Source organism: Echeneis naucrates, chromosome 9, assembly GCF_900963305.1.
Source record: "Echeneis naucrates chromosome 9, fEcheNa1.1, whole genome shotgun sequence".
NCBI classification, from domain to species: domain Eukaryota; kingdom Metazoa; phylum Chordata; class Actinopteri; order Carangiformes; family Echeneidae; genus Echeneis; species Echeneis naucrates.
Window position 1 is genome coordinate 5,263,082 of NC_042519.1, and position 22,605 is coordinate 5,285,686.

The 22,605-nt window shown below is 42.1% G+C and overlaps 1 protein-coding gene across 7 annotated transcripts in view; it reads right to left on the reverse strand.

Annotated features, from left to right (window-relative positions):
- Positions 1 to 22,605, reverse strand: part of fbrsl1 (fibrosin-like 1) — a 262,394-nt gene that overhangs the window by 165,978 nt on the left and 73,811 nt on the right. For all 7 annotated transcript variants that reach the window (XM_029511662.1, XM_029511661.1, XM_029511665.1 and 4 more), the window contains exon 2: positions 22,097 to 22,321. In XM_029511662.1, the coding sequence (XP_029367522.1) occupies positions 22,097 to 22,321 (225 nt within the window). The remainder of the gene's footprint in view (positions 1 to 22,096; positions 22,322 to 22,605) is intronic.

A 22,605-nucleotide genomic window follows, 5' to 3' on the forward strand; every position in this document is an offset into this window, starting at 1 on the left:
GTCCACTGAAGATTCTATCTGTGAGTCTGTTTGGCTTTCACTCATAAGGCTTCGCCTCATTGTAACCAGATAGGCTGAACCCAAACAACCTAAATGGAATAATGCTGCAAAATCAAACTTCCACTGCAGTTTTGACCAAAAAAAAAAAAAAAACACAAACAAACTGCTGATCTCCCTCCTACCCTTTGTCCCACTTCTGTATCTCCAAAGCCCTGAATGAAAATTACAAATTACCCCCTTGTACAAACAAACCTGATAAATGGAGTTGGGAGGACAGGACTTGGAGAGCTAACAAAGGAAACATGACATAGTGCATCGCTCTACACCTCCATCCCCAGTGTGTCTTTACAGGGATATGATCATCTGGTCATCTGGGTCAGATCAATGCCAAATCAAAGCGTGCTGGGCAATAAGAAGACAATATTGAGACCATATATTTGGCATTTGGACATGTTACTTCATGAAGACTGGAGTGTGTGTCTGAAATTATGCAGTGTGACCATTCATTTGAATCAGAAAAACTAAAATTTACCGAGCAACTTTTGTGTACATTTAAACTAATTTTCCACATGAAATGAGGAAATAGTTACGAATGATTTTTATAGTAGTAGTAGTTGTAAAGATTTCACAAAGAAGAAGGGAAGCAATGCCACAGGTGCAAGCAGCTGTTGTTCTGCAGAAATGTGATACCCAAAAGCTACAACAGCCACAAACTATGTCCAACAAAACATCTTTGTATACTTGAATGCTGTTATATAAGGTGGAAGAGTGGAAGTAGAAGTGGAAATAGAAGTGGAAAATCTGAAAAGCAAAGTACTCAGCTGCAACAGAGATGGGAAGCTAATTTCAAGGCAATTTTAGACTATTTCTAAAAAAAACAAAAAAACATAGAACAAGGTAGACCTTCCACTTTTCCTTCTCACTCACCTTCAAGGGTTTAGTAAAAAGCTTTGAGTTAACTTTTTGAGGTAGCTGTTAATTATGTTGCGGCAAGGTCAACTGAAAACAGTATGTCTCTCAAATGCAAGGTTCAAACAAAAAGACTTGATAGAAAAAGGTTGCAAAAGTGCATCAGACTGAAACATGTGACAGATTGCAAAATGCCACAAGAACTTTCATTTGTTCAAGCGATGCTGCACAATCTATACATGCTTTGTTATATCTTGTCCAGAAAGATTAGCGTGTTCGTAAAATGCATGTTTTATAAGCCAACAGTTCTTTAATTTTTCTGCGATCAACAACTGGGTGAAGCACCACCAGAGTAGAAGTGGTATTCCAATTACATGCACTCAGGCTGAAAAACATGTTGGCATAGTTGTGTTGCAGGCCGTGTACAATTATAACTTTTTACTCGTCATGTGTGAAGTGAAAATGACCCTGTTTTCCCAGCAGGTTAAATCTGAAGTCTAGCAGCAGCTCTGGAGGGGGAACGGTGGAAGCAGTGAGCAGCGGCAGTATAAGTAAGTCAAACAAACTATGAAACTGCTGACATCTGTATGTTCAGATGAAATGTAGCTGAACTACCTCCAAGGGATTTGTTTAATTTTAGGACACACAAATGGAGATGATAGTGATAATGTTATCATCGTTCTGTGCTGGATTACAGTTGAATGTCTGTAAGGATGTTTACTTCCATCTCATTCTATCTGAGAGTCGTCTGTTGGTGTAACCAGCAAAAACAAACAAACAAACAATAAAACAATCGGCTCATTACAGCTAGTCTGGTCTGCTCCTGTCTAGTTTGATCTTGTCTCGTCTGGTTTGATCCTGTCTGGCTCCATCTGATGGACCTTCACTTAATCTGATCCAGTCTGTTTCTGGGTGTGAGATAATACAGATGACGTTACATGTAAATGGAAACATGCACCAAAATAAAACTATTTCATCTTTATCTCCTAGTTTTGAGCTCTTGTGATAGATAACTGCAGATGTCAACAGCGTTTTTATTTTATTTTATTTTTATTTTTTTGTTTGGTTGTGTGGTTTTTTTTTTTTTTTTTTTTGTAAACCCAAGCCCAGCATGCTTCCCCCTTATCTGGCCTGAGTTGTTTTGGCATGTGATGAGTGAGAGTGTGAGGTCAAGCTACTGCATGCCATCTCTGTAAGATAATACTAAGAGCAGCATAACAGTGGTTCAGAATGTGAGGAGTGATACGTCATACCTGTAAGCTGAAGAGAGAGAGGCTTTTTCTGACTTTATGGCGGCTTGTGCAGGCTTATAGCTGCCACCTCATTGTTTTACTTTTATAAACTACCCCTGGTAGCCCTACGGCTAACAGAAAAACAGTAAATTCTCCTCTAACAATACCTAAATACACATTGAACATGAGATATAAATATATAAACCTATAAAAATGGTTATGATAACAGTGCAGTCCCTGTCAGATATAGCAGCAGCCACTCAGGGCATTTCCACGCTTATACTGACCAGTTAACTCTGGTATGTGGTTTGCTTTGTAAATTCATGACATGCTTGCCTTGTCTTACCCAAAACAGTTACAGCTTTAATTGTACTGTATGTTATCTCTTCATCACCTACTATGCTTTTTGATAGTGGAGAGGATTTGTGCTATCTCGACTGCTGTTCCATTTGCATTATGACCATAATTATCCGCATGTATCAGATAAGCACAGTAATCTGCTTTATCTGGCAGCCTTTTTGTCCTCTCTCTTGTGACTTAACACGTTTAAGAGAAAACTGACTTCAACTCCGATGCTTGAATTATTATTCAGACAAAAGAAGAACTCATATTATGAAATTAATAAGACAAAAAATTCAAAAGTATGCTCAACTTCAAAAAGTAAAGAAGGACGTGAGTTTCTAAAGACCTGCACAGGCAAGGAGCTGACTCAACCACTACTGTACGGGAAATAAACTCAGTTTGCAACATTTTGCTTTTCAAAAACACCTGCCAACGTGGATCTCCGGGTGATCCAATAGTAGATGTAAGTCATGAGGACTTTGCATCAGAAGGAATGCCTACCTCCACTGAGCTGTGAGCCCCCTAAATAACGTAACACACTTTCTTACTTGAGACAGCAGACAAGAGTGATCATAAATCCCCAGAACACTGCTCTTGTGTAGTCGTTAGGTTATTTTGATGATCCCCTTCAGCATGTCACGATCCACCATGGCTACTAGTATGAGGAATGGCTGCCAATGCTGCGGAACACTTGCACCTATCAACATAACTATCCTCACAACATATGTATATTTATCTGTATATTTATTTCGGCAGTACATGCTTTACATTCATGCGCAAATCGATAGAGTGACAGATAGATACTTTATTAATCCCGAAGGAAATTTAAGGATCTTCACATTGTTCACATTTGCACATCTATACACACAGCTTACAAATCACATACATCAAAAGCACACATGCAGCCAATATCCAAAGTCAGACATCTGGAAAATATCTCAGCGAGTAAAATGCCTGTGTAAGGGCAGCTACAGTCCAACTGTGTAGGCATGTCAGGGAGACTGGAGAACAGCAGGGAGCCAGAAGGATGGGGTAAAAGGTGTAGTGAGCATAGTGCCATGTTGAAAGAAATCAGCACAAGCTGGGGAGAGGGAACTGGTACGTTATGTCCTAACACTTAGCTTTCATGCTGTTATTGCTGTAGTATTTATTGCCTCTAGCACTGAGTTCTTAAGGATGCTCGGTAAACTGAGCTGCTAAATGCAAAGCACTAAAGTTAACTTGGGCATGATGATAAATCTTAATCTTGATTTACAAATGAACATCTAAACAGCAAAAGAAATTAACTTACACATCGTAAGCAAATTATGGTGAGGCTTCTAGTTCATATTCTACGAAATGGAATGTGCAACAAACATATTCCATCTTTATGGAGCATCTTCGAAGCTGATATCGTGATATGGGCCTTCAAAGTACATTAGATGAACAAAACACATATACTTGACCACTAAGGGGAAGAAAAAACGCCTGGAGTGTAGAGCATCATGGATCATAACTTAAACCATTTAGATGGCGGGGTTGAATGGGACAGTGTTATGGAGGTCATGCACATCAACTTAAAAAAGATGGTTGAGGATCACATTGTCACATTTATGATGCTTTCAGTGCTATCAGTAAAGTAACGCTGGAAAAGGGGTAGTTCCTGACGGGCTGATGGTCATCTGGTGAGCAGATGCACTCTAACTACTCCTAATTCTCAGCAGGCATAAATGACGCGGCTTCCTCGTGTGATGATAGCACATAAATGAATGGTGAAATGTAACATAACAGGTGCATTTTATCCACCTTTAATGCCTTCTTTAAACTTTTACGATATTACACAGATGAATGTGATCAATCTACACATTTTAACAAATTCTCACTACTGCTATGATCAGGTGTAGCTCTCAATGGACTATGGTATTATGGACTCGAAGCGTAAACCCTCCAGATAAAAACAATCTTTTGATACCCATTACTTTGATGCAAGATTTTTTTGTACATCCCAACCAAGTTCAAATATGATGATTTCCCTTACAGCGAGCAGCATATCCCTGAACCGGGATGGAGGAGACATCCTTAAAAAGTGAAAAGGTTCTGCTGCAGCTTCAATGTAAAACCTCTACTGCATCAAATGATTGCCCCAGAGGAGTTGTGGGGTGTATGTGGGGTCTATCTTTTGAAATGACTGATGTCTGGGCAACGCAAGGTGTCAAGGGGAACTTTGGTAAATGGCAGCATGTGGCAAGGTCGCCTCTCCATTTGTCTGCCAGTGGGATGGCAAAGGGCCACTGCATAGCGGGACTATAGCTCTGTGACTGCCTGACAACCTCCTGCTGCCCCGCAAGCAATGGGAGCCCTCCATCTTGTGTCACTGTGGGGATGTCTAGGACTGGTGTGGTGCACCTCCCCTCCCTTTCAGTGCCTCTCTCCACCTCCCGGAAGCATCCATCACAGCGTTCCCCAGTGGGGCGTGGGTAACGGATCGACTTTCCTCCGGAGCGCTAATCAATCCGACTCTCGCTGCCTCTCCCTGGGAACATTTATGGCCTGCCATAAAGCAGGCCTTTGGGGCATTACGGCACCCAGTAATCCTGCTAAGTGAGCAATATTTCCCATCTCTGGGGCTGCAGTTAGACGGGCTTGGGCCATAAATAGCAGAGTTAATCTGTGGCCATGACTTCTCGGCCAGCCCTCAGTAGTCACAACCCCACTGGGGCCAGGTGGGAGCCACCCGGTGGCCAAGGTAAAACAACTTGTGAAACAAAACGATGAGATGGCCTTCCCTGTCGAAGGCGCTGAAATGCCTCTTCTACCTTTTTACCTCTCTATAGTCTGCTCTGGTACAGAGAGTCACTAAGGGACCAAACATATATCATGGAAGGGCCCGGATAGAACTCTTCACTCTAGATCCCACTATTAGCCAGTTAGTTCATAAAGAATCCATGAAGAAAACAGTGTTACTGTGAACCCGAAACACAATTCATTACAGAGCCTTGAGTTCGAAAGCAGCTAATAACAGCAGAATTGACTGAACTAAAGCAGAGATCAGAAAGTCTGTACAGTAAGAATATGGCTCAATCACGCCAATCAACTAATCCTGCAACTACATTTCTACAACTGTTTTTACATGACAGAAATCCAAACATGCATGTTAAAAATACGCCACAATCGGAAAACACCAAAGCCAAGAATCCAGCTGTATTCTTTCAGACTTCCTGCCAAGGTCAGTGAGTTCTCCTCAAAGGGGAGCCACTTCCCCATTTTATGCCCAGCTGAGTTAAAACGGATATGTCGATGTGCTTCAGAACATCTTAAAACAGGCCGTTTTCTCTCAGGGCACCAGTGGGAGTTCCGTATAGTAAAACATAGACGATAGAAGGCAAAGCTAGCCTTATGTTGAGCATTGCCAGAGGGCTACAGCAACTACCCTCCCCTTCACCAATAACTGCTGCTGCTAGGGTTGATCCCATCTTATTTTATTTTATTCCTCCCATCATGCATCAAAACGTCTCCCTGAGGTACCTCAGCTTTGAGCAGAGGCCTCTGTCTCCTTTTCGCTGGAAGGCCAAGTCTCTCCATCACTCCACGGGTGCAGGAGTCAAGGTCTTCAACCCACGGCCCTTAGCAGCCCTGCTCTGCTCAGCCAACCCCCCAGGCTGCCTGCTTGTCAGTCAGGGAAGCTTGCTGACTTTTTTAGTCTTTGGTTCAGGTCAGAAACCCGACACTGTTTTCTCATTCAGAGCTAGGCAGAAACATGACAGGTGTCCATGGAAACAACACTTGTGCAGATGTTTCCAGTTCTTTGAAGATTTCAGAGGATGGTTTTAACAAGTAAGGTCAGTTAGCACTGTGCTCCCATACCTCTGTGGCAGAAAAGGGAAGAAAAGACAAGGGATGGGTGTTGATAGGAAAATAGTTCTATTTATCAAATTAAGAATTATGCTAAATTAGTTCTACAATGTATTAGCCGCATGGAAAGATTGATTAGTGAATGTGGAACTAGAGAAAACAGACAGTTCAGCAGAAAAGGCAGGAGGAGAGAAAAGCATAATATGCATGTAATTCAATACATTACGTGCGGCTGTGGTTGAAATCAATACATGTAAGATACAAAATCAAACAACCTGAGGCAGAGAAGCATGATGTGGGAATAATCATCCCTCATTCAGGTTTTTATTCTCCATACTTCAGTTCAAACTGAGAACATACATTTTGAATACTGGCCAATTAATCAAACCTCCAAAAGAATTTAAGACTGTCTTTCACGTTTAAGACCAGTCTTTCATGACCTGATTTTTTTTTTTTCCAGGAAACTCAACTCATTTCTTGTCAAACTGTGATTCTGCAGAGTGCGAGGCATAGACTCTGAAAGCATCTGACGTGTTCTTTGATTCCTCCATTTGCTGGCATTCATCTTATCTTCTCGTGTCATATATATAGTAGCAGCTAACATGTACCTGTTTGTGGTTAACCTCTGCTGATGAATCTTGTCAAGTGTATTGTATTTCTTTCTCCGCCCTCCTCTTTGAAGCAGTCCATGGAGGCCTCCTCTCTATTTGAGACCTGGGCACCATCCAAGAGAGCTCTTTCAGAGCATTGTGTAGCTCAGTGAGTTTCTGTGGTGGTGATGGGGCCCTGATTGATTCTGGAGTCCCACAAGTCGCTGCTGTTGTTGCTGCTGCATGTCCTGGCCAAGCCTGAGTAATGCTCTGGGGCTCCCTAATCATTTCCACTTGGAGCAGGAATGAACCCTAGCTACAATTGGATTCGTATGGTCTGGATGTCTGACAAGAATTCTTTGCATCTTCTATGTGTAGCTCCCCCATCAGGCAGAGAACTCTCTTGCTTTTTGGATTTATGACCAATAAAACCTCAATAACTGATCAAAGCGCATGGACACAGAGGGTGCAACGTTGCCGGAACAGATTGGACCGTTCCCCTGAAGAGATGTTATCACTGTAAGGCTCAGTAACCATCAACCTGTGATCCACTCCTACCCTGTGTGCAGGGATTTCAACTCCCTCACAGCTAAAAGAGGAATAAGGGGCATTAACTTTGTACAAGGGGACTACACCACAGAGGGGAAATTGGAAAGAAGGAAGCGTGATGATATTCTTAGCACTGACAGTGCTGCTGCACTCATAAAACCTTTGCTTTATCTCTCCCAACAATCGGTCTAATTATGTTCATTGGAGGAGTCCAATTAATCCTCCATTGTCAGCCGGTGGCTAAGTGTTTCTCTACCCCTCACACTGCCACACACAGACACAGTGGAATCTACAATTACCACAACCCAAATTTATTTAGCACCACTTGCCTGAGCTTTGGCTCCCTCCAATTATGCCTAATCAATTCCACCAGGAGGTGACGGGGGAGTGGGGCACTGGGGAGGTCACTGTCATTTGCTACGACAAACCCCTCTGCGCCACCCAAAGGCCAGACATGTCAGTGAGGTTGTCATGTGGCAAGACATGCGGGCGATTCTCACTGAATAGCTAACTAATATCCCAGCTGCCCCTTCCTGTGCTGCCTCCTTGCTCCATTGTTGGTGTTAATTGAAAAACATGCGATACAGACAAAAGGTGGCAGCACTTGGTCTCTAGATAAATATGCCAGCACCCGGCCTGGCCTGCACACTAGCCTCATCTCCTGTTTTGTAATTAAATGCCCGCAGAATAATTGAACTACGAAAACGACTGGTCACTACACTGGACACCTGATATAATCACTCCTGTCTATTCTATGAAATAAGCTGTTCTATGTAGTCAGTAGATGCAAGGAAGGGCTCCTAAACAAAAACAACCTTACATCAAAGGCTATTGCAATGATAAGTGGAATTACTTCATTAGATTGAGCTGATAGTTATTTCTGCCCAGACTCGCAATAATATACATAGTAAAGAAATTTAAAAAAGATATTAGTTTACCAAAGTTGACCTTGTTTCTTTGGAATATGAAAGGACTTTATCATCACTTTACCATTTTATTCTGTTATATATTTGTGTATTTTTGTCATAATTAATGTATGAAAAAATGTAGCTGCTGCAGTGAAATTGGGTTGCGTCTCTGCCTGATGTTCCTGGTCATCATGCTCACCTCATGTCCATCTTTTGTGGTGCATCTGTGGCGTGTTCCTGCATGTTTGCAGCATGGGTGTAAAACACACATACGTACATTTCTGCAGTTTACCAAGCTATGAAATTCAGTGTGCCCAATGATGTAGGATGCCTACATTCTGTGTGTGAGTGTGTATGTATTCACTGCCCAAGGCTCACAGGCAGGGTAGCCTCCCTCAAGCTAGCAATTTATCCCACAGCTGTCAAACCAAAGCCCACAGTGGGCTAAGACACTGGGAAGGCAAGCCCACTGACTGGAATAACCATGTTACAAACCCGCTATAAAACGCCACTAATATTTAATGCCTTTCTGTCACGTCTGAAGGGCACAGACACATGGGGGAACAGTGCAGCCATGTGTGAGTTCTTCTCCAAGGCTTGCTGCTAACCCGTCTGGCTGTGCAAGGAAAGACATTTTTAAATCGTATGTGTGCGTATCTACGTGACAAAAAAAAAACAAAACAAAACAAAACAAACAAACAAAAAATTTTTTGATTTGCCTGATACGCAGACCTCACTTCCGAGACTTTTTTTTTTTTTTTTTTTAATCTCACCATTTATATCTTTACGGAGCCATGTCAGCTCCCACAGGCATACTGCAATGCCTTCCCACCGCAGAACAGCCAGTGGCAAGTCCCTTACTAATCCATGGGGTGTATCAGGTGATGGAGGCATCACCGGGCCTGATAACATCACTATGTGTCTGGCGGGATCAGGTTGAAGAGGCACCTAGTGGGTGAGGTCAGGCTAATGGCAGCGGATATCAGATCATGGCCTGTCACTGTATAAATCCTAGGCAGGCGTAATCCTCCGATAATAGACACATTTGGAGGCAAGGACGCTGGTAAATCTGTCAACATGCCAGCCATTGTGAATCTCATGAAAATGAATGTCAAAGGTGACATGCAGTGTGTGTATGCAGTATGAGTTTGTGTGTGAGACAGATTGCAGTGTGTGTGTGTGTGTGTGTGTGTGTGTGTGTGTGTGTGTGTGTGTGTGTGCGTGCGCGCGCGTGTATCCACATCCACGCGTGTGTGTGTTTATGCAGGATCCAAAAGCATGTAGGTCTGCGTGGGCGTGCTTCTTGTGTATGTGAGGCATACGAATATTTTACAACATGTGTGCCTATGAGAGCTGGGAGGTGGGAGAGCTGCCACTAAGAATAGCATTTTCCTCTTGACCCAAGTGCCTGGCTGTGGTAATTCTCCAGCGTAGTGTATTACTTTCACGCCGACAACAGTTTAAGCACAGAGCCCCTGCACTGGCGCAGTCCAAACACAGCACCTTGGGATGCCTTCCACTTAAAACAAGCAGTGGGAGCGCATTAACATTTCAAGGTATTATTTCAAACGTCCGGGAAATTGCTGCTGAATATTTAATGCGCCCCAGTACCAGTTGAATGTATCCCTCTGTGGCTGCGCAAGTGCCGGAGATTTGGGTTTGGTGGTTTGAGGGGTGCTGTTGAGGAAGACACCTGTGGGAGCTGACCTGAGCGTTCGAAAACCAGAAAGGCGTGCGTAGTGCTGGTGTACATCGTCATCAGAGGGGACCCCACTTTGAAGAGCAATTATACTACTATTATCAGCTCATTAATTAAACTGAGAGCAACCAGGCTTATTTAGCTTTGTGACCCTGCAAAACGTGCTAAGCGCTTACTGCGCCATGCAGATATTAGTCCATCAGTATCGCCACGATGCACTGCCAACTGGTGATGTAATTACGGCAGAGGCTCAAGTCACATCTCAAAATGTTCCCATCTGAATTACACACATAGCCTTTGTTATTATACACAAACTGAAAAATCAATGCCTTAGAAACACAAAATCTTCACCATGAAAGCAATAAATGAATGGATATATAATACTAATTATATCTCCCTAATAAGTGAAGCTGTGACTTCACACCGAACATACTACAGTGGGTGTTTCTGATAGTGTCACCCCTTTCACTAACTCCTCCCCTCAGGGCTCAGGGGACAAATCCTGACCATCCTTCTCCAACACATGAACCCCACCCCATCTGGATCCATCTCCTCAGGGGCCGCTAGGGGGTGTGTCAACCCCAAGGCTGACACCCCCCCCGCCTCAGGGTGTACATGCTCTATTGTGCAAAACCAATCATTCTTAACCCCCTCTCCCCATCCACTGCCACTTTTTGTTTTGCAAATGGCCTCTCCCACATCATTTTACACACACACACACACACACTCCAACCGCTGAGCTCTGGGGAACATCCAGGAAGTAATTGTGGCTTTTGTGCGTGTGGTCCCCCCTCCCCACCTCTCTCTCCCTCAAAGGAGCCGCGCCCCCTTGTCAGCTGTCATCATATAACTGCCTGCAGACCCAGGGGCCTAATGACAGGATCTATAGTACATGAAAACACAATTATAGCCCTTGGTTCAATTGCTACTGTGTGAATGGCCTTTAAAGAGGAAGAAAAGAACCAAACACATGCTGCCCGCTTGAAGGTATATAAGTCTGAACAATATCCCCTAAATCACAACCCATTAAAACACACAGCTTCATGGTGAGTCTAAATATTTTAGATACTTTCTGTTTACGATACTTTCTCTACATTGTTCGTCTGCTAATTATAGAACATGCTTGATGAAGATTTCCGACTGATATGGATACATTTGACATTTATGTTTTAATGCACTAATACATGCGATGGCATGATGGCAAGATAGCATATGAAACCCACCCATGAACCTCAGTGTTCCAACAGCATTTCATTATGTCTGGCAATGTTGTTTTCATGTCAACGTTTTGAAGCCACATTAAGCATCCATTACACAACGCTGCAGGAAACATGTTGATGGAACCTGTAAAAGATCCACCACCCAGGCTCAATATAACAAACCCCAACGTGCTTTACATTACACAGGCAAAATGGCAGAAAAGGAGAGGTGAGGACTCCAGCAATCTTTTTCAAATGGGAACAGTGACCCCCAATGGATGATGCGATGAAGTCTGACAAAGGGTTAACAGCGTTATTCGCTATATTATCATGGGGGGGTGCCATGACTCAGCAATGCAGCAGGGGTCAGTGTTGTATCACTGCAAAACTTAGTGCAGTGAGGAAGAAAGGGAACGCTGTGGCTACAAAGATCACATCTGTCACAGTGACATCACAAAACCTGTTTAATCCGTTTGAGTTAATGTCCATCTTTACCTCCCCACCCCCAACCACTCCACCCCCTCCTCAGCACAGAACTACGAAAACGGGGACAGGGGCCTTGGAAAACCCCATTAACGTACTGAATCTAATGGCCTTAAGTGGTAAAGATGATGCGTAGATGTTCCGACAATGCCGAATAGACAAGCACATAATGACAGCCACACAAGGACACACATAAACATATATTCGCACAAAAACCCATGTGATTAACCCCACAGAAGTACAGATGTGTCTGCAGCAAATACGCACAGTCTGTAAAAGAACACAAACAAAACACAACGGAAGCATGTGAATGAGATGAGATACACACTGCCACAGATGTGAAAACACATTCTGCAAGCCAAGCAATGATTAATGGAATCCTATTAAATAGGTGCTAATTGAAGCCCTAATTAACTAAAACTAATTGATATAACTGTGACAAGGAGAGATTAAAACATTTGTAAAGACAATGGTGAACAATAAGAATGGAAAAAAGAACCCTGGATCGCATCGGGATGTTTCTGGCCTCTCTTCTGTTTTACTCCCTCTCAGACCTGTCAAAACACACAGGCATCCAAACAAAAGCCCTCTCACAAGTACAGCAAGCACAAGATCCCCACGTCTTTAAAGCGTCCTATGTAACACAGCACCGCTTAGCAGACAGCTGCCAGCCTCTGACAGCAGTGGTAACCAGGAACCCTTAACCCTGGTAGAGCTGAGTTATACAGGGTATCCATAAAGTCTCTGTACAAAAAATTAATTTTACAAAAAAAATGTATCAGATTTGTTGCATGTACTCAGTGGTTATTGAAGTTTTTAATCACATTGCATTTGTGTATTTCAGGTACCCTGCAGATGAAATAGGCAGTGGTAAATGCCCCAACCCTACCCTTGGAAGGGATGGCCCAATTCCCTGGCCGCTTTGTTCACCAGGTATCACCCCCCTGGACTTCTTTCTGTGGGGTTATGTTAAAAATATCATTTATCAAACAAAGATGCGCCACATCACGGACCTAAAGCAAAAGGTCACTGATAACATTGCGACCACGGATGAGGTGATGCTACAGTGAACATGGCAAGAAATCCAGTACCGTCTTTATGTGCTCCGTGCAACTAATGGTATCCATGTAGGTGTATTAAATGAGGTAAAAAAACTTCACTATCTACTCCTCATTTTGGAATAATTTCCACATATTTGTCTGTTCATTTGCGTTTGTAATACATTTTTCAATTTATAAAGAGACTTTATGAACACCCTGTACTCTGCCTCAAACAAAGCATGATTTTGAAGGACAGTACCACCATTTCACATGTACTGTTTCCCCACAATTTCATTTTCCTGGGCAAGCTTTGAAATCTGTGAACCAGTAGAGATACTAATGACACATAAAACTCAGACAGATGAAATTTGTGACCCACTTCATCTATTTAACGCTTTAAGCAAGTCCATTATACTGACGATTCAACACACAACGTGAAGGACTTTCCACTTGCAGATGCTTGCAGAACTTTTGATGTTTACAGAACAAATTCATGAAGGAAATGACCGGTGGCATCAGACAAAGTTCAACACAATCGACACAAAAAAATGTCAGCATGTTCACTGATAGATGACAAGCAATATTTCATAAAGTACCATAGCACCCAAGGAACAATAAGCAAACAAAGTCAGGTTTTCCAAATGAAGCTTGGTTTGTTTCTAACACTTTCTGGTCTGTTTACCTGAACTGTGATGTTCATTGTCTGGGTCAAATTGGCAGTGTGCTTCCCGGACACCAGTACAAAGAAAACTTAATTTTTATGAAGACTCACAAACTGACACACATGGCCGCTTGTCATATGGCTTCTTTTTTGTTTGCATATTTGTAAAATTGTAATGAATCAGACTTCACGAGTTGCAGCTCAAAATGATGCTTTAGAGAAAGCTTTTGCAAGACGAATATGACCCCAGACTACCGAGATTTCCTGAAGTACAGATTTCTGAACTGTTCCCTAAACTTTACTGTAATATAAACCACAATGGTGCTGCAAGTCATAAAGCACAAGGTGTAATAAAGTGGCTCTCCCTGCTGTCTGCTCTAGTTAAACATCTACCAGGGGCAATATATCTGTTGCTATAGCTACAGATTCTCGTGTAGATGCATAACTAGAAGATGATGTAGCCTGGGAGGTCCCACTTTAATAAATTACATAAAAAAAGAAAGTAATCACAAGTAGCCAGCTAGCATAGTGGAACAGAGAAATAATGTCCTGACAAATTTATTGTGGCTAACACCTGCCTCCTGAGTCCAAAGCCTGATGACTGCCCTGAAAACACCTGCACCATAACGTAACTGCAAAATTTTACAATGCTCTTACCCTGTACAGCAATATCAGATAATACCAAGCAAGTCCAGGGGATTGCACACAGTATGTCCGGGAGGAGTTTCTTTTTTGCCTGCGTTACCTTGTCGAATCCCAGCATGCAATAACCCCAGCTCCGACAGAGCATGACTTTAGATCCCTGCTAATTTAATGTTCTCAGGCCTAATTGTCCCAAGAGTGGTTGCTCTGAAGTAGCCCTGCTGTATCTCAATGAATGGCTTGTTAAAAGTGATGGGACGTGTATGTGTGCGGGTGTGTGTATGTGTATGTGTGGACCTACATTAAAGCAACCCTGCCAAGCACCTTACATGGCCTGACATTAATCACTGTGTGCTGTCCCATGCAATATTCACCTGGCTAAGCACAGCGGGCACAGAGGTTGTCTGGGTTCGGCTGGTCTGTGTCATTCTCTTCCCTTTATTTCCAGTTCTATTTCAGTCTCTCTCTGTCTTCCTACCCATATCGCCCTCTCTCCCCGTCTAAGGGGCTTCTACATTGTGTTTGATGGATCCGGAGCAGGAAGCCTGAGAGGCCCAAATATTCCTCGAGGTCACACTTCTGACACTACTGACAAAGTAATTATACTGGAATGTGGTTTGTTGAGATTATTTCTATAGGTTACATTAATCACAGTCACCCTTGCAATGTGGTACAATCTGCCATCTGAGTATGCCAACTCTCCAAATCCAACCATCAGGGGCCAGTACAGGGCCCAGTTGAACTCCAAACCATCCCCTGGGACTAAAGCAGTGGTCAGAAAATCCTTCTCTACCCTCTCCCATGTAGATTCCAACACCGGTGGGACTGTTCCCTCATCCTTTCCCAGCCTTCCCTTGACATCCTGGGCAAAGTCAACACCCCCAGTCCCAGTGGAAACCCATGGGGACGAGTTTGGCGGCTCACACTAAATGCACTGTGGTCAGGCTGTCTACAGAGCAAAAATAGATGGCATTTAGAAAACACACACACACACACACACACGCACGCACACAAAGAAAGGTGCACACTTCCAGACACATCTGGAAGATTAAACATTCTTCTTCCATTTTTCCTAAAATGTTCATGCGTGCCAGTTATACTCACAGTTTCATATTCAAAACCAGTTCTAATTACCTTATCATCTGTGTTCAATCTTTCCTTTTTAATTCACTCGATCAGTATCAGTGACTCAAACATCAACACACAAACACACAGCTATTTATAGGTTCAACCGTTTAAGCAACTGACTGCTTTTAAAGCACCTTTCAGCTGAAAAAGCTTCATTTGGAAGCCAGACTTCAATAAACAGAGCAGTGTTATTACTGTAATATTTATTATAGTGGCATGTTACATCTTCATTAGCCAATCTGACTGGTTTTCATCCAGGGATAGTGAAAAAGAGTTCCTTAATTATATCATCCCCATGTTACTTTTGGAATATGCTGTGCTGGATGCTATATAAGGTTCAAATGCCAGGCAATATTTCTTTGTCAACTTTGTCGTTTTGTATGGAAAGTCATTTTCATTCTTACATAAGCCTTCGCTAATTGGTTCAAGAGATTAGAATCAAAAAAAAAAAAAGTAAAGTGGAAAACGGCTGAATTATCGAGAACAATAGATTAATAGATGACATTATGAAGTCAAAGCAATTAGGAGTTTGGACTAATTACTAATTACATCAGTATGTAACTATATCTTATGGTGTCCACTTTGCTTTTTGTTGTGTTTATTATAATATCCAGTATCACACAATGACATGCAGAATATGACACTAGACTGTGTCATATTTTCTCTAAGACCTGGACTTCTCACCCAAAGGAAATAGTATATTCAAGGAATTTCTCATCAGTATTCAATTGATCAAAATGAGTGATTGTGTATTGTCAGGAAACACTCATTGTTATTTATCGCTGTTGCACAGTGTATGTGTGCGTGTGTGTGTTCCTCTGTTAACTTGCTGTGGTAACGACATTTTTCTGACATGTGATTACGCATCATGTGCATGTTCATGCTACAAGCAGTTCAATAACTGATCTGTCAAGGTCTATTAGGAGTGCCGTTCCTCCACTCATCTCCGTCTCCGCACACAGATGCATGCACGCTCTCATATGATGTGCCTGCCGACGCCTTAGCAGCACACCTCATTATCCACTCATTTAATACTCTTTGTTAAACTGTAGTGTTAACCTGAGTGACAGGAGTAAAGGCCTTTTCTATAAGGTTACAACTTACAAGCTTTCTAACCCCATAATTACGTCAAGTATTTAGCATTTTTGGGCTGATCTCATCACAAGGGCAACAGTAAGATATGGTCTCAGTTCCCTGATTAACCAGATTATTATAAATTTAAGTACAACGTGTAACTCTCAGGAGAACAAAGAAAACTAATATTTCGTCAAAAAAAAAAAATAAAAAATATATATATATATATATATATATATATATATATATATATATATATATATATATATATATATATATATATATATATATATATATATATATATATTTATATATATATATATATATATATATTTTTCAACTAAGCACATTTTATTGATACTGGTGTCCTGAAATGTCCTGCTCGAAGTAAGTGAACTGCAGTAAATTACAGCTCAGGGATTTGCCCAGATAGGGAGAGTTTGTGTGGCTTGGAACCAGGGTTAGCCGTGAGACTTAGAAAAAAAAAGTACACGGCGGAAAAGTCCACATAACAGTGTCTCAGAAGGGTGCTGGGCCACCATGTGGCACCAAAACAGCTTCCATGCATTTTCGCATTGACTTTATATGTCTCTGAACTATACTGGTGGAATGAACACCATTAGCCCAAAACATAAATCCTCATTTGGTGGAAATTTTAGTTGAAATCCAGAAATCGCACACAGGTGTTCAAACAGGTGACTGTGAAGGCCAGAGCTTATTACTGAGATCCTCATCAAAGCATCTGTGACCCCACACCCATGAATGTAGAAGATGTTTCATCATTAGGTCAAGGTAACTGCTCGCTCTGAGCGGACCCCAAACCGTACCATCAAGCTGCTCACGGCATAACAGAGTCACCAAATCCCATCACTGTAGGGGTATTTAGGCATTTACTGTTCTCTTGGTGAACCTGTGTACTTGTACATAAGTGTGTGCATTATGTCACATTGTGATCAGAGATTTATGCCCTGCAACGCAACCGTAACATCCCCCTGTACACAACTGTCAGCACACCGCTCAGTCTCTGACATTCCCTCGTCAGATGCATTGAGGAGTCGATCCCCTCTGCATTGCCTGTGTGGAAGCATTTGTCTTTATGTTACTCCACTTTTTCTTTGGTTTGTCATCCTGTATTTTCTGCCGGGGTTCTCCTGAGTCCAGCAGCTACCACTCAAGGTCGCTGCTCCCCAGATATACGGCCTACTGTTATCTGTCATCCTGATCGCCCGGCTGTTACCGCCACCCCACTGCTGATGGGTAGTGGTGCTCTTGTCTCTATCTCTCCGGCTGCCCCTGAACTATGCTCCAGTGCACTGTTAATGCCCTAGCTAATCTGATCTGTCTCCGGCTGGCTTACTGCTTATAAACACACCTAGATATGAAGCTGGGGAAGTAATCCCACAGCAGCTACAGTATGACAGAGTCATGCAGGACACTGGCTTTATGTCCACAAGCTGGTCAGATAGTGAAGGATTTACCTGAGAGGGAGGGGGCGATAACAGAGTGGACTGTCTTGAAGTGTTTTCCTATACGACATGACATTGTTAGCAGGGTGCGTGTGTAGCGCGGAGTAAAGCACCGCACTAATGGACATGGAAGGTGACGTGTATATGCGGCTATCAGAGTGTTGTTTGAGCAAGTCAGCATTATGTGTTATTCATGACCGCCACTTGAAACACGCTGAAGGTCAAAGCCACGTTGCTGGAGATATCTTACAGTAAAACATGAAAATAACAGCATATTTGGATGTTGCTGTGTGTTAAATTATCTTAAAAAAATAAATATATAATGAACTCTGAACTGAAACGGTAATGGTTTCTTTGTTTTGATTATGTTTTCATTTGTTTATTTCTGTCCAAGCGGGTCTGTGTGCGTGTGTGTGTGTGTGTGTGTGTGTGTGTGTGCATGTCCTCAGTTGATTTTCAGATGACTGTGTAAAACATTTCATTGCATTTTGTGAAAGTATTTCATTGGCTGCTTAAAATTACACATGACCGCAGCAGAAATGGCTCTCAAAGGATGTGCAAGGAAAATAGTACTTAAACATCCAAAGTCTGACCGGGTCAAACATCGGTCAGACAAAAAAAAAAACAAAAAAAAAAAAAAACGCACGGCACCCACTGCACCCCAGCAACCTGCTTTGACACTGTAGCTCCTGTCCTGCAGCAAGCCTCTGGCCCCCCAGGGTGCCATTGCAAAATGTCACACATCACCTTGCCCTCAGATCATAGTGGGTGCCATGCACTAGGGAGAAGTCTTCTGACTGCTGACAGCACAGAGAGAGTTGTTTGCAAAAGACAGCCTGAAGGAAAAAGTCCTGATCATATTTTTGCTGAGAGCATCCCCAGTATACACATTAGTGTTTGCTTTCAATATGATCTGTCATATTTTATAAATAAGTGTTCGTTGCTTTTCATGTGATTCCCTGTAAACATTTTTTTAAGCTGTAAATAACCCTGACATCTATTTCAGATTGGTGAGAAATCGCTGCTTTATATAAATACCTGCCTTAAAACCAGATGGTTGCTTTGTTCAACCCTTTTCCCACAGCTGACACATAAGTCTTTATGTGTGCACATCCATCTGCTAACATCTGTTTTGTTGCATGAAAGACTCTACGGTAAGTTTTTACTGCTGTAAGTAAGAGTACAGTGCTGTGCTCATGGTATTGTTCAGGTAGCTTGCCAGAAAGGACAACTGGAAATACTCAACAACTGAATGACAACGGTAAATACAATTCACAAAAAGGGGCCTCATCGAAGCCCAGTCCATCCAGATGTGGGCATGTTATGTATGTAGTCTATCTATCAGGGAAACTTACCCCACTCTGAGATGCTAAAGTAAGAATAAGATTTATTGATCTCTTATTATCTCTTTCGTTCCAAAATAAAACCTTAGAGTTTAACCTCACAGATGCTGTGTATGCAGTTCTGGGAGGCGGTTCTTTGAAACTTACATGATGTACGGTCACTGTCTGAAAATGGCTAAAAGAAAGTTTGTAAACAGCAGTGAGCTAGCAGACACTCCATCCAGAGTCAACGGTGAATCTATGAATATTCTATCCCCAGTAACACAATTACCATGTCCCACAGATATCTTTGGACTTTGTTCAGGAACTATTTATGAATCACATTATGGAAGCAGGTGGTGGTGGCGGGATAGCAGCTATATATGGCATAACAAACAGGCCTGCTAAAATACAGCCATATTTTTAACTATACCACAGAAGATATATTAAGCGCTCTAAACGGTTATTTAAATGTGCAGCCAGGCTGCTTAGTAATTCATAGTGTTATCCATAATTACTTTGTTATGCAACATAATTGTGTCGTGAGCCTGATTCATCAGCTCTGTGATCATGACTTGGGCATTGGGTAGTGTTGTTTCACAACATAACTGTTAGTTCTACAAACACTTATACGCTATAGCTGGGAATTGGGACATGTATTTGTATATTAGCCAGGGTAGGTTGAAAGACACGTTAGCTGCTTGATCCGAGCGTGAGAGCCAAAGAGCATCTCAGACAAACACCAAGATTAAAGCAACCAACTGATAAAGGGAAAAAAGTTAAGCAATGGAAGTTAAGCAAGAGCAACAGGGAACTACTACGGAAAGGAAAGCCAGCAGTACTTTATTGATCCGTCCAGCTAAAAAGGGGGACGTCTCCGGTTATCTATGGATCACAAGATTGAGCTGTTTTTAAGGGACTACATGGGATCAATGTGCCTCAACCAGTCTAAAATCTTCCTCTAAGATAGTGCAGGGAGCTGAAGATACAGACACGGACAGTACAGCTGTTGTGACACACAGACCACACATCTGCCGTTTTGTTTAGTTTAGTTTACAACACCGAGCTTGTTAGTGTTATGTTCATCTAACAGGTGCAATGTGTAGCGGAGAAATTACTCACTGGTAAAAGCTGCAGACAAGTGCATCATTAGAGATAAATATTTACTCATATGATGCATACCAGAGTGGGGAAATGAGACAAAAACAATGAAAATGAAAAATATTTTGGTTGGAATTTCAACAGGGTTTGTGGTAACTCTTCAGAGGACGTTTCTATAAAATGTGAAATTCAGCTCAGATTAAGTTATTTGGCTTCACGTGACAGCATACGTTTGCTGACAGCAAGGATTTATTATCTTGACCAGAATGTAGCTTTGTTTGAGCAATTGCAGTGTTTTGCACTTGCACTGTGGATAAGAGCATCAGCTAAATCCATAATGTTCAACTGTCTCCTAGCAAACTGAATATCACAGCCAAACTCATTTTCAGCCATGCTAACTTCCTGAGGAAATCTTATCTAAGGGAGATATTTTTGTCTGTAGAGGAGGCCTCCTGGCTACATAGTCTTATTATTTAGTTTGGCTTCCTGACTACATTTCCCCTCTTATCCTCAACAGCACTATGGTGGATCCTGGCCTCAAACAGGAGCATACAAACATCCGCCCATTTAAACAAACTGTTAACACATAGATGGGCTATCTCACTGAGACAGACTCATAGTCTGTGGGCTCAGCAGTGTGCTTGAAGCCGGGCATATTGGCAGTCCTCTATCAGCATAAACAAACAGAAAGCCCCTTCTGTAGTCATGAAGGAAAACACGGAGAGAGTGGCAGACTAAACCCACCTGAAGGCGGCATACCAACAATCTGTTCAGGAAACACAAACACTTTTGGGGTAGCATCAGGGCTCATCAGCATACACAAGTCACATACAGAACATTTGCAAATAGACAAGTACAACTGATCCGCTTTGTGTCAGCTAGAGACTGCATATTTACAGTTGGCTGGTGGTCTATAGAGGCAGTCAAAAGAATTTATGTGGGGGGGAAAAAAAACCGGCTTTTTACTTTAAAAAATGTTTTGCCGAGAATAAAGCATTGAGTAAATACCTAAATAGACTGTCACAAAAACTGGCACTACACACTTGGTGCAGCAAGGTCAGCCTATTAAAAAGTCTATATAATAAGTTAGCTTTAACAGCAGAAAGAGACAGGGAGATATTATCCACAATTACCACCAACCATAATCTGAGAAATATCAGCACTAAATACAGAACAAGAGAAAACCTGAGAAAAATAAAGATTCTATAATCCCGCTGTGCTCTCATTTGCATGACCTGAACTTTGGGAAAAGACAACAGGAGCTCTATTAAAAGCTTCTATTTGACAAACAAAAACACAGCAGAGGAAATGTTGAAAAAAAAAAAAGTAACATACACCATTTTCAAAATGACTGTGGCAATAAAAAGTCAATTTGAGACAGCTCTAAATGGGCCAAGGCTCCACATGACAGCCTTGAGCAGATGGATTTGAAGAAAATGTTTTTCACCAAAACTGAAATCTGAGACGTGGCTCGATGGTGCACAGATTGAAGGAACTGGAGTGTCTCATATGAGGTGAAGCTATTTCTTCAGCACTCTGGTACAAAGTCCCCACTGACACAACAATATGTAAAATCACACTTGACAAGGGTGTGAGACACTGCTCATGTCATTCACCTTGTTCTTACATTTCTCACAGAGCTTTTCTGCTTTTAGGGGAGTGTGGAGCAGATGTCAGAAGGATGGAATTATTTACTCGGAAAGAATAGTTGTGTAGAAGTACTAAGCCTGACCCAGCACAACAAAGAATGCCGATTCACATGGCATCTAATCCACCTCTGCCTTCATTGCCAAAGCAGACATCGCTTTCTTTTGCTTCCTGCAAAATGCATGTAACCTTCGCTGAACAACTATCAAGTAAGACTTCCCCGCTGTTAGTAAAAAAATAAATAAATAAAAAGGCACAGGAAGTGGCACCCACCATTTTGTTCTTCTTAGAGTAAGTCTTCTTCAGCAGTCTCTCATTCATCCTCTCCTGCTCTCGCTGGGCGTGATGAAGGAAGCCGTTCTCCAGGGGATCCACCACGGGCTGAACATTCTCCTCCTCTTCCACCCCCTCCTCATCTTCTTTCTTCTGCCGCTTTGCCACCTTTTTCTCCTTCCACCGCTCCTTTTTCTCATGCGTCTTCACAACTCCGGCCTTCTTCTGCAGGAAGAACCAAAGACCATGTCAGACAAATTCAAAAATGTGTGCTGATGGATCGATGCGTGGCACAGTGGCTGTAGCAGATACAATTGCTCTAAATAAAAGCTACTAAAAGAATCAATATGATTCAAATTCATCAAGACAATGTTAACATGCAACTACGAGCTTTTTTAACAAAGGCCATATTAAATTATAATAGGAATGCAGCACTTGCAATGCTGTGCACAGCTACTGATCAATGCCAGACTGACAAGAGAGATTTACAGCTTTTAGAGGTTCAAGGA